Genomic DNA, 16,845 nt, shown 5'->3' with positions numbered 1-16,845 from the left:
TGAAGTTGCTTCCCTTCAGTAACCATCAGCCTCCACCTTAAATGAGCAGGAAACTGAAGATCAGATGCTGCTAGAATGCTACCAGACAGCAGGTGCTTCAAGCAATGCAGGTATCACTGAGCTCTTTGGAAACAGTCTGGATTCTAACAGTGTGCACTACAGCATGCTGGAGCAGAGAACCTTAAACAAGAGGAATGAAAGAGAACGGTTACTCTTGGCCAAATTGTAACTCTCAGACAATCAGGGATTATCATAGAATGACAGGGTTGGAAGAGACCTTTAAGCTCATCAAGTCCAACCATCCCTGTCCTATGTTGACCCATATCCCTGAGCACCTCATCTCCCCATCTGTTAAACACACCCAGGGGTGGGGACTCAGCCCCCTCCCTGGGCAGCCTGTGCCAGGCCCTGACAACTCTTTCAGGGAAGAACTTTTCCCTCACAGCTGAGCTGACCCTGCCCTGGCACAGCTTGACCCCATTTCCCCTTGTCCCATCTCCTGTCCCCTGGCTGAAGAGACCATCACCCACCTCTCTGCACCCTCCTGGCAGGTCAGTGTAGGTGGGGATAAGGTCTCCCCTCAGCCTCCTCTTCTCCAGGCTGAACACCCCCAGCTCCCTCAGCTGCTCCTCAGAGGATTTGCCCCCCAGCCCCTTCCCCAGCCTGGTTGCCCTTCTCTGGACTCACTCCAGGACCTCCATGTCCTTCTTGGAGTGAGGGGCCAGAACTGTACTCAGCACTCAAGGTACAGCCTCACCAGTGCCAAGTACAGGGGCACAATCCCCTCCCCTGACCTACTGGCCACACTATTGCTGACACAAGTCAGGATGCCACTGGCCTTCCTGGCCCCCCAGGCACACTGCTGGCTCATGGTCAGTCACAGCCACCCAACACCCCCAGGTCCTTCTCTGCCTGACAGCTCTCCAGCCAGTCTCCCCCAGGCCTGTAGCGCTGCTCGGGGTTGTTATGTCCCATGTGCAGCACTCTACACTTGGCCTTGTTGAACTTCATCCCACTGGTCTCAGCCCATCGGTCCAATCTGGTCAGATCCCTCTGAAGAGCCTCCCTACCCAAGAATGTTTTAGGTAATAAATCCAAGTCTTCCTCAAATCTATCAGGCTTTACGCAGTTAAATCCTTCCCTTGACTACAATTTCCCTTAGACTTTGAACAAGGTAAACATCATTCAATCCTCAGAACACAGCTGAGAACAGTTCCAGGCACATGTCAAAAACATCACAGAAGGGAGAAGGAAAAACCCAACCCGACAGCCTTCTTTGGACCAGTCACCCTACAGAAGTACCCCACAGCTCCTCTGATTCCAGGCTATTTCAATAACCCCAGAATTCAATATGCTGGTGTAACCAGAGGAAATAACACTACAGAAGAAAGTTAATTTTCTTTTTCAGAGTAGTCTCTATCCAACACCAAGAGTTAAAAAAAAAAGACATCCCAGAATTACAAGGTTGGAAAAGACCTTTAAAGATGATCAAGTCCAACCATCGCTGTCCTAAGATAAACCATATCCTTAAGTACCTCATCTACCCCTTTTTAAAACACAGTACAGTCTCACAACTGTCAAAGATCAACCACGGTTCAGAATCACATGTCAACCTCAGACTAGATGGATCCTGCACTAGTGACAAGAAGCAGCTGTATTTCTTGTCAGCTTCACATTGCACCAACCACAAAACACCCTGGGTTTCTCTCACCAATCACCTCACAAAGCTAGTTTGGAAATTGATCATAGAATCACAGACTGGTCTGGGTTGGAAGGGACCCCAAGGATCACAGAGCTCCAACCCTCCTGCCACAGGCAGGGCCACCAACCTCCAGGCCTGGAGCTACACAAGGTTGCCCAGGGCCCCATCCAACCTGGCCTTGAATGCCCCCAGGGATGGGGCACCCATCCCCTCTCTGAGCAGCCTGTTCCAGCCCCTCACCACTCTCTGGAAAGAGCTTCACCCCAATACCTCATCTAACCCTTCCCTCCCTCAGCTTCACTCCATCCTCCTTGTCCTGCCAGTCTCTGCCCTTTTAAAAAGCTGATTCCCCTCCTGTTTCTCTGCTCCATTCCCTTGGGTTTGCTGGGTCAGCATAAAAGCACCAAGCAGTAAGTTTTCATAACTTCTCAAAGTTAACTGAACTTGGTGATCAGAAGTGACCCAGGCTAACATCAACACAGGTCCCAACAGGGAAGCTGGAGAAGGGGGGACAGCCACTTGGGATATCCGGCGTTCAGGAAGCACAGTCTCACATTGTGCTGCAAGAAGTGTATTACTTGGGCACAACTCCTGCAACAGCAGCTACAGAGGCTGGTTCTCAGTGGTTTGTTTGGTTGTTTGTTTTAAGGGCAGGCTGTTTTTACAGAGCTGCTCAGTACAGCCCACTGAGGCAGCCAAGAGAAGTTGAGTTTTAGAGCCAGCACACCAGAATCCTCACACAGTCATCACCAACACACAGCTCTTACACTTGAGAGGAGGAGAAGCTCTTTCAGATGCAGATCCTGACACAAACCCCACCAAGCTTTAACCAGCAGAATTTGCAGGCAGAGATAAGATTACCTCGCCTTTCTCTTGAATCCTCTTCTGCACCTCAGGGACGGGTACATCTATATAGATGGTGAGGTGAGGCGGCAGGAACTCGGAAATGCTGATCTCTTTGATCTCCTTGTAGTGATCCAGACCTGGATAAACATCAAAACCAAGCACAGCAGAGAGCTGAAGGCAGCCCGGGGAACACACACACAGAGCACATTAAAATCCAAACCCACTGGGTAATGCAGCCACAAGCAGTTCTGGAGCCTCTTCCTGCATTTGCTAAACACATCCTATCACCGAGCCGCAGGGGTTGGAAGGGACCTCCAAAGCCCATCAGGTCCAACCCCCTGCCAAAGCAGCTCCCTAGGACAGGTCACACAGGTCCATGTCCAGAGAAGGAGATTCCACACCCCCTGGGCAGCCTGTCCCAGGGCTCCCTCACCCAGATTGGTGCGGAACTCCCTGTGCTCCAACTTGAGGCCATTGCCCCTTGTCCTGTCCCCACAGACACTGAGAAGAGGCTGGCCATGTCCCCTGTGTCCCACCCTTCAGATATTGATAAACATGGACCAGATGCCCACTTAGTCTTCTCTCAAGACTAAACAGCCCCAGCTCACTCAACCTTCCCTCACAGGGGAGATGCTCCAGGCCCTTAACCATCTTTGTAGCCTCCTCTGGACTCTGGATCCTCCTCTGATCCCTGGATTTTTCTATCCCAGGAAGCCCAGAACTGGACACAACACTCCCACACTTCAGATATTTATCAACGTTAATAAGATCCACTCTCTGTCTTCTTTTCTCAAGTCTGAACAGCAATAAAATCAATTCCCTGCCCTTTGTACTTGTAGCACCTCCTTGGCTGATGCAGCAAGTTTAGGGAAGGATTCTCCTCAAACAGGAACTTCCAGGAAGTTTCTAGAATAAAAAAATATCTTCTAGAAACAGGAAGTAAGATGCAACTAAACTAAGAAGCTACGTGCACTGAGATCAGAGAATCCAACCCCCAGGTACATCAGAGAGGGGGATTTGCCCTGGGTAACCTTATGTAGCTCCAGGCCTGGAGGTTGGTGGCCCTGCCTGTGGCAGGGGGTTGGAGCTCTGTGATCCTTGGGGTCCCCTTTCAACCCAGATCAGTCTGTGATTCTATGATCCTCTCAAAACTGCAGCACTGGGGATGCCCGAGGTGCCCACTGGTCTCCTGACAGCCTCATACACAACACAAACAGCCACAAAGAGGATCTTGTGACAGAGGAAGAAAGTCACAGGCTTGAAAACAACATTGCAAGTAGCATTCCATTTATTTCCCACCACGAGAGGAGCCCAAGGATCAGGCAGGCATTCTCCTCACCTTCCAGTGCATACACAGAATCATGCTGAGAGAAAGCAAATTCTTTTAAGAGGTCACCAACCCAGCAGCATCCCTCTTCTCCTGTAGCAGAGGCTTATCTACACCACTCTCACTCAGTAGCTCTGTGCTCTACACAAGCAACAGCAGATCTTTTCTCCAAACCACAAGACAACCAGACTCCACTCTAGAGGACAGGACCACAGGACCTCACTATAGAGAAAAATTTTGGGTCTATCTTCAACCACATCAATAACCCAAAGTATTTTTGGGATAACAGCTGGTAATTTGGAAGCAAGGCAGAATCAGAGGAGGCATCTGGTCAAGTTTTAGTGGTATTAATACCACAGGCTCCACTAAACTGAGCTCAAGTGCAAGCCTCCACAGATCTTACCAAGCTTTCAAATAATTTACGAGATCACTGTGCTGGGCACCAGAGTAAGCAGCAGCACCTCTAACCAAGAGGTTTGCTGTTAAAGGACTGCAGTACAGTCCATTAACTGTTAGAATTTTATCATCTAAAGTGTTAATTTATGGGTTGCTGGGCTTTGCCTCACCAACACAGAGCTGTAAGACACAGGGACAACCAGCTCTCAAGCTTCTGCAGCAAGAGTTGGAACTGGCAGCAAGTGTTCAAAAGAAACATACACCCCTCAAGCCTAGGCCAAATTGAAGATGATGGCAGGAACATGGGGCAGCATAAAGGAATGGTTATCTGCACCTCAGGAGTAGCCAAAATATATGTCACCTAAGACCTGGCAGAAAAAAGTTCAGTAGCAACAGTCTGGAGAAGAAGAGGCTGAGGGGAGACCTTACTGATCTCTCCAGCTCCCTGCTTGTGGGAGCTGGGGTCAGCCTCCTCTCACGGATAACCAGCAACAGGACCAGAGGGAACAGCTGCACGTTGCACCAGGGGAGGTTCAGATTAGAAATGAGGAGACATTTCTTCTCAGAAGGAGCAGTTGAGCATTGGAACAGGTTGCTCAGGGAGGTGGTGGAGTCACCATCCCTTGGGGTGTTCAAGGTTGGATGAAGTACTCAGGGACATGGGTTAGCGAGTACTAGAGGTGGTAGGGAGACAGTTGTTCCAGATGATCTTAGAGGTCTTTGCCAACCTGAATGATTCTATTATTTACTGCAGGGTCAGCAGATGACTGGACTTGACAGGTGTTTTCTAGAGGCTTTCAAAGCTTTTGCTCAGCAGCAAGTCTGCATGTTTTGGCTGTGGCTGATCTCTTACATGTACCATGTAACTGCTCCATTCCCAGCCAAGGGATGGAGGCCCCATGTGCCCAACAACAAGGCACCAGCACAGTAACACTATGCTGCTCAGGAGCTCCATAACCCCAAACCACAGGATCAAGCACTTCAGTTGGAAGGGACGTGCACAGATGATCTGGTTCCATCACTCTGCTCAGGGCAGGTAGCTCAGGACCCAGCACCAGAGAATCCAAGTATCTTCAGGATAGAGATCCCACAGCCTCCACAGGCTATCTGCTCCAGGCTTTGACCACCTTCACAGTGGTGAATCTTGGGTTGCTGGAGTTTAATAAATGGAACTTTTATTTCCTAGAATGGTTTGGCTTGGAAGGGACCTCAAAGATCACCTAGTTTCAACCCCACTGCCATGGCAGGGACAACCTCCGCTTGATCAGGTTGCCCGAAGCCTCATCCAATCCAGCCCCTTCCAGTTGGTGGCCTTAGTCTCTTGACCTCTCACTAGGTGCCGCTAAGAAAAGACCCAGTTCCACCCAGACCTCCTTGCCAATGAGTATTTACAGCCAAAAATACCATCAGACATTTACACACGTTTCCCTGCACCTTCTCTTTTCCAGGCCAGCTCACTCAGCCTCTCCTCAGACAACAGATCCTCTAGGTAGAATCACCCTGACAGCCCTCTGCTCTCACTCCAGCAAGTTCCTATCTTTCTTCAACCAGTAACCCAAAACTTGGTGCAAGACCCCAGATTTGGGGATCCCCTGCCTTGCCCAGCTGACAGCATACTTTGTGTGGGGCCCAAGATGCTGGCAGCATCCTTTGCCACATAGGCACACTGCTGGCTCATGTTCAACTTGGCACTCCCAGATCCTCCACCACAAAGCTTCCAAAGCTTGGCAATCACACCCTTCCCAATTCTGCATCACTTGCCAATCTGCTGAGGCTCCATTCTGTCCTGTCATCCACGTTTTAAACCCTGTTTAAACCTGCTTTGGCCCCAGTATCCTCCCCTGGGATACACCAGTAGTTACTGGCCACTAGCTGGGCTTGGTGCTGCTGACCACAACCCTCTGGGCCCAGCAGTTCAGCCACTTGTCCATCTCCTACCCACACACTATCTGTTCCTCAGCAAGGAGGTTATGAGCAATAAACAGCATGGGTTGCTCTCTGCTTATCCACTGAGCTAGCTTTCTGGTTTGGGTTTGCATTGCAAGGGTTTGGTAGTGGGGGGCTGCAGGGGTGGCTGCTGGGAGAAGCTGCCAGAACCTTCCCCCAAGTCTGACAGAGCAAACACCAGCCAGCTAAAGGAAAGATGCACCACTGGCCAAGGCTGAGCCCATCAGTGATGGTCACAGCACCTCTGGGGAACAAAGTTAAGGTGGGAAAAAACGCAAATAGCAGCTTTTTTGTCTCCAGAGCAAGGAGCCAGAAAACATGAGCAGCTCTGCAGCCCCCAGGTCAGTGCTAGAGGTGCTCCAGGTGCTGGAGCAGAGATTCCCCTGCAGCCCATGAAGAGGACAGGGAACAGAGACTCCACATGCAGTGGAAAGACCCCATGCTGGAGCAGGGGGAGACACCTGAAGGACGCTGTGACCCCACAGGAAGTCCATGTTGGTGCAGCCTCCTGGCAGGACCTGCAGCCTGTGGAGAGACACCTGTGCCAGAGCAGGTTTGCTGGGGGGACTTGTGACTCCCTGGGCACCAGACTGGAGCAGCTTGGGCCTGAGACACATTCTGTGGCTGCACTCCATAGCAGTGACCCACACTTGGGCAGCTGGGGAAGAGCTAAAGCCCAGTTGGAGAAGCTAGAGAAAGATACTAGATTTTGTCCTTGTTGAGGCTGCTTTGCCCATGACTAACTGCTGCACCATCTCTCCCTGCCCTTATCCCAACCCATCAGCCTTTCACTACATTTTCTCTCCCCCGTCCAGCTGAGGATGGGAGTGAGGAAGCAGCTTTGGGAGGTGGCACCTGGCCCCCGAGCCAGGGTCAGCCCACCACACCTTCTGTGAGATGACTATCAGGTGTTTAGGAACTCTTTCCTTCCACATTTGAAGTACAATTCTCTACCACATCCACATCCTCCATATATTTAGAAACAGCACCCAGGAGAATTTGTTCTACCACCTTCCTGAAGATCAAGCTGGGGCTCACTGGCCTGTAGCTTCCTGGATCCTCCTCTCCGCCCTTCTGGAACTGCAACATGTGTGACCTTCCAAATTCAAAAGGGAGCTGGCTATTTAAGGGAAGTTGGCCAAACCCTGGTGACTAATTATTTACCTCCCACCCAATGCTGCCAGATCACAGTCTGCCTGGAAGAGCTCTGGCCTTCATCAGCATGCTCACCCACATGTCCAGAGACCTGCAGGATTCCATGGCAGACCAGACAAAAGTAAAAAATGCACAGAGCTCTTTAAAATATCAAGAGAACCAAAGCCTTGAATTAAACCTGGAAGCCTCATGACTTGAGATTAGTCTTTGCTGTGTGAAACTAAGCACCTTACACACAGATATTTCGAGGAGTCCAGCTCCCAAGGAGGCTTTTTTGTTTCTTTAAAAGCTGAACCACCACCTTTGCTGGCTGAGAGATTATGGCAAAGTCACTTCCTTTGGCACACAAGTTACTTACACCGCTTGTGGACGTAGCCTGCTTTGAACATGGCCTCCAGAAACACGAAGTCGCTGTAGGGAGAGCGCTCCAACACCACCCCTTGTCCTGCAATTGGAGAGTAGGTCCTGGTCAGCAAGGCTCAGAGACCACAGGCAGCAACACTTCACATTAAAGACATCACTGCACTTACAGTCAGCTTTCAGAGTGTTCTTCTAAGGGCTTGAAAGCAAAAAGCAAGGGTTTGGCTCACAAACCTACTGGATACATACAGTGAACATGCCCACCTGGCCCATATGTATGTCCTCCTGCTGTGCTTACCCCCACTGGAGCTATGTCCAGCTGTATTCAGCAAGCATGGTCACTCTTGTGCCTGACGCTCTGGTGCCTGACACTCTGGCCTTCACACCTTCTCATCTTTTCTGCACCGTTTATTACGGTATGAGCATCAGGAAGATCAGTGTTGGTACAGGGCATCTCTCCAGAGGCTCCTCAGGCTTAAGGCCTGACAAATGAACTTCCTCACCACATTATCTTGACTGGAATGAGAAACTGCCTAATCATTAGGGGAGCTTATGGAATTTAGTCATTTCAGGGTGGGATATGAAACCTGCTCTTGGTGCCTTCACTGGAGAAAAAAATATATCTGTCAAGCACAGTCTGCTTGTATTAACCACAATATCTGTTGGAATTCTTCTAGTACAGCTCTAACTTTCTGGTGACTGCTGCTGCTTTCACTAACTGCAATCTTGGCAATGACACTGCATTCACAGCTGGATGACTTCCTGTAAGTAGCACTGTGAACCAGCATCTCCCTGATTACTAGCATAATCCATCATCAAGACCCACAGAGCACTGAAAAGGGGCTGGCCATTTCCCCCTGCATCCCATACTTCAGATATTGATAAACATTAATAAGGTCCCCCTTTAGTCGTCTTTTCTCCAGACTGAACAGTCCCAGCTCACTCAGCCTTTCCTCACAGGGGAGATGCTCCAGGCCCTTAACCATCTCTGTAACCTCCTCTAGACTCTGTCCAGGAGATCCCTGGCTTTTTCTCTACCCAGGAAGCCCAGAAGTGGACACAATACTCCAGGTGGGGCCTGACCAGGGCAAAACAGAGGGGGAGGATCACCTCCTGTGACCTGCTGGCTACATTCCTCTTGATGCTCCCCAGAGACTCCTCAAGCCGCTCGAGTGTGTTAAGAAAGCCAAGGAGACACCACTAGGAATTAAGTCCAGGGAGAGTTTTGAATAGGCTGAACAACTTGGTGCTGTCTCAGTATGTTGAAAATGTCTTTTTGAAATAATCATCACAGACTGGTTGGTTGTGATATGGCAAACTGGTAACTGGTGTGTCATTTCCTCTGCCAGAAACGACACAAGACACTGTTCTGACACAACCTGCACCGTGTTTTGGTAACTGGGCTGCTAACCCCCTCACAGGGGGAAACCCAAGCAGCTTAACAACCAAACAGCCTCTTGTTTAAAGACCCATACACCATCCAAGCTCTTCAGAACACCTTACACAAAGAAGTTCCAAGTTTCAAGTGCAATTCCTGTACCTGTGGACAGCAGATGCTCCAAGGCATCGGCATACTGCAGGACACGGTTCCCGAAGAGCCAGGCCTGCATGCGGTAGGAGTGTCCATCGGGGCACTTGGGGTCATTGTAGAACCTCTCCAGGTTACAGAAACCCTGGAACTTCTCAGGCAGCAGCGTTCCATCCCCTGTGATCCTGTCTATGTAGTGGATGTCTGCTTCTGGGAAGTATTTCATTCCTGGCCAGAAAAACAAAACCACCCCAGAGAGAACAGAACATCAGGTTTGGTTTGTTTTCAGTGAACGCTTGTTCAGCTCAGGGAACAATCCACTGACATGGAAAAACTGAGGGTAAAACATCACAGAATCACCAGGTTGGAAAAGCCCTTTAAGATTATCAAGTCCGACCGTTCCCATCCAAAGCTAAACCAGACCCCTGAGCACCTCATCTCCCCAATGTGTCTGTTAAACACACCCGGGGTGGGGACTCAGCCCCTCCCTGGGCAGCCTGTGCCAGGCCCTGACAACTCTTTCAGGGAAGAACTTTTCCCTCACAGCTGAGCTGACCCTGCCCTGGCACAGCTTGACCCCATTTCCCCTTGTCCCATCTCCTGTCCCCTGGCTGAAGAGACCATTGCCCACCTCTCTGCACCCTCCTGGCAGGTAGTTGTAGGTGGTGAGAAGGTCTCCCCTCAGCCTCCTCTTCTCCAGGCTGAACACCCCCACATCCCTCAGCTGCTCCTCAGGGGATTTGCCCTCCAGCCCCTTCCACAGCCTGGTTGCCCTTCTCTGGACACGCTCCAGGACCTCCATGTCCTTCTTGGAGTGAGGGGCCAGAACTGGACCCAGCAATTGAGGTGTGGCCTCACCAGCGCCCAGTACAGGGGCACAATCCCCTCCCCAAACCTTCTGGCCACACTATTGCTGACACAAGCCAGGATGCCATCTTCACTCAATCACATCCCAGAGTAAAAAAACATTAATCTGAAGTCCTGATACCACTCCCCTCCCCAGCCAGGGCTGAACCATTGTTCTAAGCAGAATCTTTCTGCCCCCAGCCCTGTGATCCCCATGACACCACGTACACCCATGCAGACAACCCTGCCTCTCCAGGGGCTCGGTGACTCGACCGCAGCTCAGGAACCCAGTGAGCAAACTGTCACCATTGGAAATGGCATCTCATGCATGACAAATTGTCTTTACAGGAGCAGCCTACAGATCTGACAAGTATCTATCTCCTCATTTCAAATCTCACTGCCGCTTTTTTCTCCCTTTATATATAGGGTCATTGAATGCATTGTGTTGGCAGGGACCTTCAGAGGCCATCTAATCCCACCCTGCACTGAGCAGGGACATCTTCACTAGATCAGGTCACTCAGAGCCCCATCAAGCCCGACCTTGGATGTCTCCAGGGATGGGGCCTCCCCCACCTCTCTGGGCAACCGGTGCCAGGGTCTCACCACCCTCAGAGGGAAGAATTTCTTCCTAATATCCAACCTAAGTCTCCCATTTTCTAGTTTAAAACCATCACACCTCGTCCCATCGCTCCATGCCTTCAGGAGCAGTTCTTTCCCAGCTTCCTACACACACCTTCAGGGAGTGGAAGGCCCCTGTAAGCTCTGTCCCCAGAGCCTTCTCTTCTCCAGGCTGAACAACCCCAACTCTCTCAGCCTGGCTTCACAGGAGAGGGGCTCCAGCCCTCGGATAATTTTTTTGGCTTCCTCTGGACACCCTCCAACAGGTCTGTGTCCTTCTTGAGTTGGTCCTTGATGTGCTGAGGGCTCCAGAGCTGGACACAGCACTACAGGTGAGGTCTCACCAGAGCAAAGCAGAGGGGCAGAATCCCCCCTCAATCTGTTGGCCACACTCCTTGCGACACAGCCCAGGATGGGGTTGGCCTTCTGGGCTGCAAGTGCACATTGGTGCCTCACATCCAGCTTCTCACCCACAAGTCCTTTTCCTCAGGGCTGCTTCCAGCCCATCATCTCCTGCCCTGTATGGGTAACAGGGATCATCCCCACCCATGTGGGGGACCCTGCACTTGGCTTTGATGAATCTGGGTGCACCTGGGCCCACTTCTTAGGCCTGTCCAGGTCCCTCTGGATGGCAGCTTGTCCCTCCAGCACTTTAACCTTACCACCCAGCTTGGTGTCATCAGTGAACTTGCTGAGGGTACACTCAATCCCACTGCCAGAGAGCTTAAACAGCACCAGTCCCAGCACAGACCCCTGAGGAACTCCACTTCCATATGGACTTTGGAGTCATTGCCCACCAGCCCTCCAGCTGCTACCATCCAGCCCATTCCTTACTCACTGACCAGCCCACCCATCAAATCCATATCCCTCCAGCTCAGAGAGAAGGGTGTTGCAGGGAACAGCCAAAGGCCCCGCAGAAATCCAAAGAGGTGACATCCATAGCTCTTGCCCCCGTTGCAGAAACCCACTGGACTGGACAGGCAGAACTTGCCCCTCAAAAAGCCTTCCACACTAACCACAGCATCACTTAACTAACAAGCTGTGTACAGAAAGCTTCACCAGGAGCTCCTGACAAGCAAGAATGACAGTTACCATGTTAAATTCTATTCTCTAACAGAAATAGGTAGAATAAAAGACACACCCAGCTTCTCTGCTATCTGCTGTGCCAGCTTGCCCTTCCCAGAAGACAGGTTTCCTTCCACTGTGAAGACCTTGCTGTGTTCAGTGAACCTTTTTGTAGTTCGCTCTCCCAACACATAAGCCAGCCAGCCATACTCCAAATTCCTCCTGGAGCTGGTATGGATTCTTGCCTGGAAGGGAACAGGACAGTGAAATTGGGGTATTTTAGCTTCCTGGGCTGAATGACACACACAGACCTCCTGCACACAGAACACCTGCTCACACAGCTGATGAGAGGAGATTCCACACAGCACAGCCAGCACTGGTGTTCCAGCTCAGCAAACAAAGCTGTTTGCAGGCCAAGCAGCTGTTTATGAAACACAAGACAGAAGCCAGAACCCAAGAAAGAATTTTTGGTGTATGAAAGTTTGACTCAGGACTGCTCTGAGCCTACACTTCCCTGACCCAAAAGCCACAGCAGACACATAGTGTGCCCCATGTTCCCAAGGGAGACACCAGAGCAGGGTTTTTCTTTGCAGCTAGGTAGACATTTACAGCAAACCCCCTCCTGCTCTCTCAGGAGTTACAGCTGTCCTGCTGCACAACACAACTCCGGGACAAAGGTAGGAATAAATCCCTACCTGGTCAGTAAAGCCCAAGGCAGCACCTTGCTTAGCCCAGCTCAGGGACCCAGGTGAAACAGGGTCACCCTTGTTTGGAGCAACAGAGCGACCCGGGTTATGCGAGTGCCTCTCTCTCTCTGTTCAGCACTACCCTGCTCGCACCACCACCGACACCACTCCCGAGCTGAAGGTCACTGGGTCACCAGGCTCCGGCCTCGAGCACTCCTCGGGCCTGTGCCTCCTGTCTCACCTCCTCCCCAGAGTCCCAGCAAGGACCGGCTCCTTCCAAGGAGCAGCACGGCACCCCCCGCCAGCGAGCCAGCCCCCCGGAAGCGCGGCCCCTCCGGCCACCGGGACGCTGCTGGTGCCGGCGCGGGCGCCCAGCCCCGCTCCCGAGGGCCGGCGCTACCAGCGGGTATCCCCGGGCGCCCAGCCCCGCTCCCGAGGGCCGGAGGGGCGGCGCTACCAGCGGCCTCTCCCCCCCCGCCGCCCCGGGGAGGCCCGGGCACCCCAAGGTGAGCGCTGCCGGCCGCGCGGAGGGGCGGCCACTACCCCCAGGGGAAGCGCGGCGAGGCGCGGGGCCAAACCGCTGCCGCCTCCCCCTCCCCCACTCACCGCCGGCCCCGCGGCGCTCCCCAGGCAGCCCCGGGCAGCGGCCGCGCCGAGCTTGCCCAGCCACAAGGACATGGCGGCGCCGAGGAGGAGACGCCGGCAGCACCCCCGCGACAGAAGGCGCTGGACGCGGTGCGATGACGTCAGAGCTACCGTCCCGCAGGGTGTCGTAAGGGCGCGGAAGCCCCGCCCCCGTCACGCCCCGCCCCGCGCGGGCTCGGCTCTGTGACTGTCTGACTGTGTGTTTGTGTGTCTGTGTGACTCTCTGTGTCTGTATGTGTGTCTGGCTGTGTGTCTGTATGTCTGTGTGTCTGGCTGTGTGTCTGTGTGTCTGACTGTGTGTCTGCCTGCGTGACTCTCTGTGTCTGTATGTGTGTCTGTGTGTCTGTATGTCTGTGTGTCTGTATGTCTGTGTGTCTGGCTGTGTGTCTGTGTCTGGCTATGTGTCTGTATGTGTGTGAGTCTGGCTGGCTGGCTGTATGTCTGTATGTGTGTCTGGCTGTGTGTCTGTGTCTGGCTGTGTGTGTCTCTGTGTGTCTGGCTATGTGTCTGTATGTGTGTGTGTCTGTGCATCTGGCTCTGTGTGTGTCTGTGTGTGTGTCTGTGTGTGTCTGTGTGTGTGTCTGTCTGTGTGTGTCTGTGTGTGTATGCCTGTCTGTGTATCTGGCCGTGTGTCTGTCTGTGTGTGTCTGCATCTGTGTGTATCTGTCTGTCTGTGTATCTGACTCTGCATGTATGTGTGTGTGTGTGTCTGTATGTGTGTGTCTCTGTCTGTCTGTCTGTATGTGTGTCTGGCTGTGTGTGTCTGTGTGTGTGTGTCTGTGTGTGTGTGTGTCTGGCTATGTGTCTGTATGTGTGTGTGTCTGTGCATCTGGCTCTGTGTGTGTCTGGCTCTGTGTGTCTGCGTGTGTGTATGCCTGTCTGTGTATGTGGCCGTGCGTCTGTCTGTGTGTGTCTGCATCTGTGTGTATCTGTCTACCTGTGTATCTGACTCTGCATGTATGTGTGTGTCTGTGTGTGTGTGTGTGTGTGTGTGGCTTTATGTGTGTGAGTCTCTGTCTGTCTGTCTGTATGTGTGTCTGGCTGTGTGTCTGTGTCTGGCTGTGTGTGTCTCTGTGTGTGTGTCTGCCTGTCTGTGTGTCTGGCTATGTGTCTGTATGTGTGTGTGTCTGTGCATCTGGCTGTGTGTGTGTGTGTCTGGCTCTGTGTGTCTGTGTGTGTGTGTATGCCTGTCTGTGTATGTGGCCGTGTTGTCTGTCTGTGTGTATCTGCATCTGTGTGTATCTGTCTGCCTGTGTATCTGACTCTGCGTGTATGTGTGTGTGTGTGTCTTTATGTGTGTGAGTCTCTGTCTGTCTGGCTGGCTGGCTGGCTGTATGTGTGTCTGGCTGTGTGTGTCTGTGTGTGTGTATGCCTGTCTGTGTGTCTGGCTATGTGTTTCTATGTGTGTGAGTCTCTGTCTGTCTGTCTGTCTGTGTGTCTGGCTGTCTGTGTGTCTCTATGTGTGTCTCTATGTGTCTGTGTCTGTGCATCTGTGTGTGTCTGTGTCTGCCTGTCTGCCTGCCTGCCTGCCCACTTCCCTGCCTGCCTGCCAGCCCCCGGTCCCTGCCCGCAGCTCCACACAGGAGCTCCAGGAGCAAGAGGAGAAACCTTCCCCCTCCAGCACTGCTCTCCTCAGGCAGTCCTGGTGCAGGCAGAGCAGGCAGGGGGGAGCAGGAAGCATGAGGAAGGCCTGCCTTCTCCTGCCCCTCAGCCAACATGGGCAGGAGGTCTCACACTAAAGCCCCTAATGGGGCTGGGCTGGGCTGGGATGGGAGGGGTGGGATGTCCAGGCCTGGAGATCTGGGGAAGTGTGATGCGTGTTGTTGTGGGTCAGGGCTTACTCCACCTCTCAGTGCCCCCACATTTGTCCGCAGCCTTACATATCCCACTGCCCTCCCTGAAGAAGAGCACGGTGAAGATCCACCAATCCCCACATCACTCCATGATGCCACCAGCTGCTCCCAGCCTGGGCTTGATTTGCCACCAGGAAGAGGAGATCCTCCTCACTCCCTGCCTCCGCTGGGTGCAAGGGGGCTCACACCTCATAACTGGCACACCATTTCAACAAGCAGTCAGATATTTATTACACATAGTCATGAATATGCATAAGAGTTCCAAAAAGGGATGTTATTCAAAAAGTTCCTCAGACTGGTTTCTTCTTGAATGATTGCCTCACACCTCTGCTTCTCTTGGGAGTGTATCTCCTCCCTGTGTTTTGGTATTTGTCTCCTCATTGTGTTGCGTATTCCGATGGTTGTGTTCAGGATGTCATTTTACACATTGTGGTTACAGCTTAAGGCCATCTCCTTATTTTGGCTATTCCAGGCCTAGGCATAGAATCATAGAATCACAGACTGGTCTGGGTTGGAAAGGACCCCAAGGATCACAGAGCTCCAACCCCCTGCCACAGGCAGGGCCACCAACCTCCAGGCCTGGAGCTACACAAGGTTGCCCAAAACCCTGCCTCTCTGTCAACCTGGGCTCCATAAGCTCACTCAACCTTTCCTCACAGGGGAGATGCTCCAGGCCCTTAACCATCTCTGCAGCCTCCTCTGGACTCTCTCCAGAAGATCTCTGTTTTTTTTATACCAGGAAGCCCAGAACTGGACACAACAAGAGAGTTTTCTCTTTGCCATCCCTTGCTGCCCCTGAACTCAGGCCACCGGAGTCAGTTTAGGGACACTCTAGCACTGAATGGCCAAAAATCAGTGCCCCGCTGCAAGCCGGTAACCTCCCTGCTGACCCATTTTGATGTCTTGTGCCTTTCCTGCTCCAGGTGGGAGGCTGGCTCACCCACCAAGGGAGAGGCCTCTTCCCACCAAGACCTCCTTGAGTGCATGCAGTTGGTGGGGAGCAATCCGAGGCAGAAAACAGGTACAGCCAGATGGGTTTGCCTCATTCACTACAGCTCCAGGCACCTGATCTAGGGACCTGGAGCTCGGGCAGGACATTCACAGCCCCCTCCCTGCTTCATTCAGTACTTCCCAAATCTGGGGGTGTCCCCTGGTCTAGGAACTGCCTTCCCACCACCCTGCACATCACTTTCCTCACGCGACTTCCCTTCTCCACTTGATGGAGACGCTGGAGTGCGATTCCCAGGGCTGGGCTGGGTCTTTTCCTGATGCATTAAAAACCATGGCTAAATCACCAGGTCTCAAGCTATGGCCTAAGAAGGCCACAACCAAGTGTATTAACACACTTCCCATCAAACCAACATCAGCCCTGCTGACTGAGAAGCTTTGGATACCATTAGCTGCTTCTGCTGTGCCCCTTGGCAAGAAACAATCACATTTGATGGATTTATCCCTGGAATTTGATGATGGAGTAAAAAAAAAAAAAAAAAAACCAACAAAACAACACTGTGTCTGACCCTGGCTCTCCATCCCTAACAGCCCTGGCTGCAACGTGGGGGCACATCAGGCAAGTCTTTCCAGTGAGAGGATAGGGGAAACTCCACAGAGGAGTGGCTTTGGGTTTGCCTGGTAAGGGTTTGGTAGCAGGGGGGTGCAGGTGGTGGCTTTTCCAGAAGCTGCCAGAAGCTTCCAACAGGTCCAACAGAGCCAACACCAGCCAGGTCAAGGATGGACCCATCACTGACCAAGGCCGAGCTCATCAGTGACAGTCACAGCACCTCTGGGGAGGAGAATTAAGGAGGAAAAAACCACAAGTGGCAGTTTTTTGCTGCCAAAGAAGTGATTGAGAAGATGTGAGAAGCTGTGCAGCC

General features: G+C 52.3%; 1 protein-coding gene across 1 annotated transcript in view; it reads right to left on the bottom strand.

Annotated features, from left to right (window-relative positions):
* NDUFA10 (NADH:ubiquinone oxidoreductase subunit A10) overlaps positions 1-13,200 on the bottom strand; it is a 48,541-nt gene extending 35,341 nt beyond the window's left edge. Inside the window, exons 1-5 of the mRNA XM_084264943.1 lie at positions 13,083-13,200; positions 11,867-12,035; positions 9,274-9,489; positions 7,732-7,818; positions 2,564-2,685 (exon numbers count right to left, since the gene is read on the bottom strand). Coding sequence (XP_084121069.1) covers positions 2,564-2,685; positions 7,732-7,818; positions 9,274-9,489; positions 11,867-12,035; positions 13,083-13,154 — 666 coding nt within the window. The 5' untranslated portion in view covers positions 13,155-13,200. The remainder of the gene's footprint in view (positions 1-2,563; positions 2,686-7,731; positions 7,819-9,273; positions 9,490-11,866; positions 12,036-13,082) is intronic.
* Positions 13,201-16,845: the final 3,645 nt, after the last annotated feature.

Source organism: Gallinula chloropus, assembly GCF_964237585.1.
Source record: "Gallinula chloropus genome assembly, chromosome: 5".
In the NCBI taxonomy this organism is placed as follows: Eukaryota; Metazoa; Chordata; class Aves; order Gruiformes; family Rallidae; genus Gallinula; species Gallinula chloropus.
Note: the sequence above shows the minus strand (reverse complement) of the source record. Positions and strands in the feature narration are given on the sequence as shown.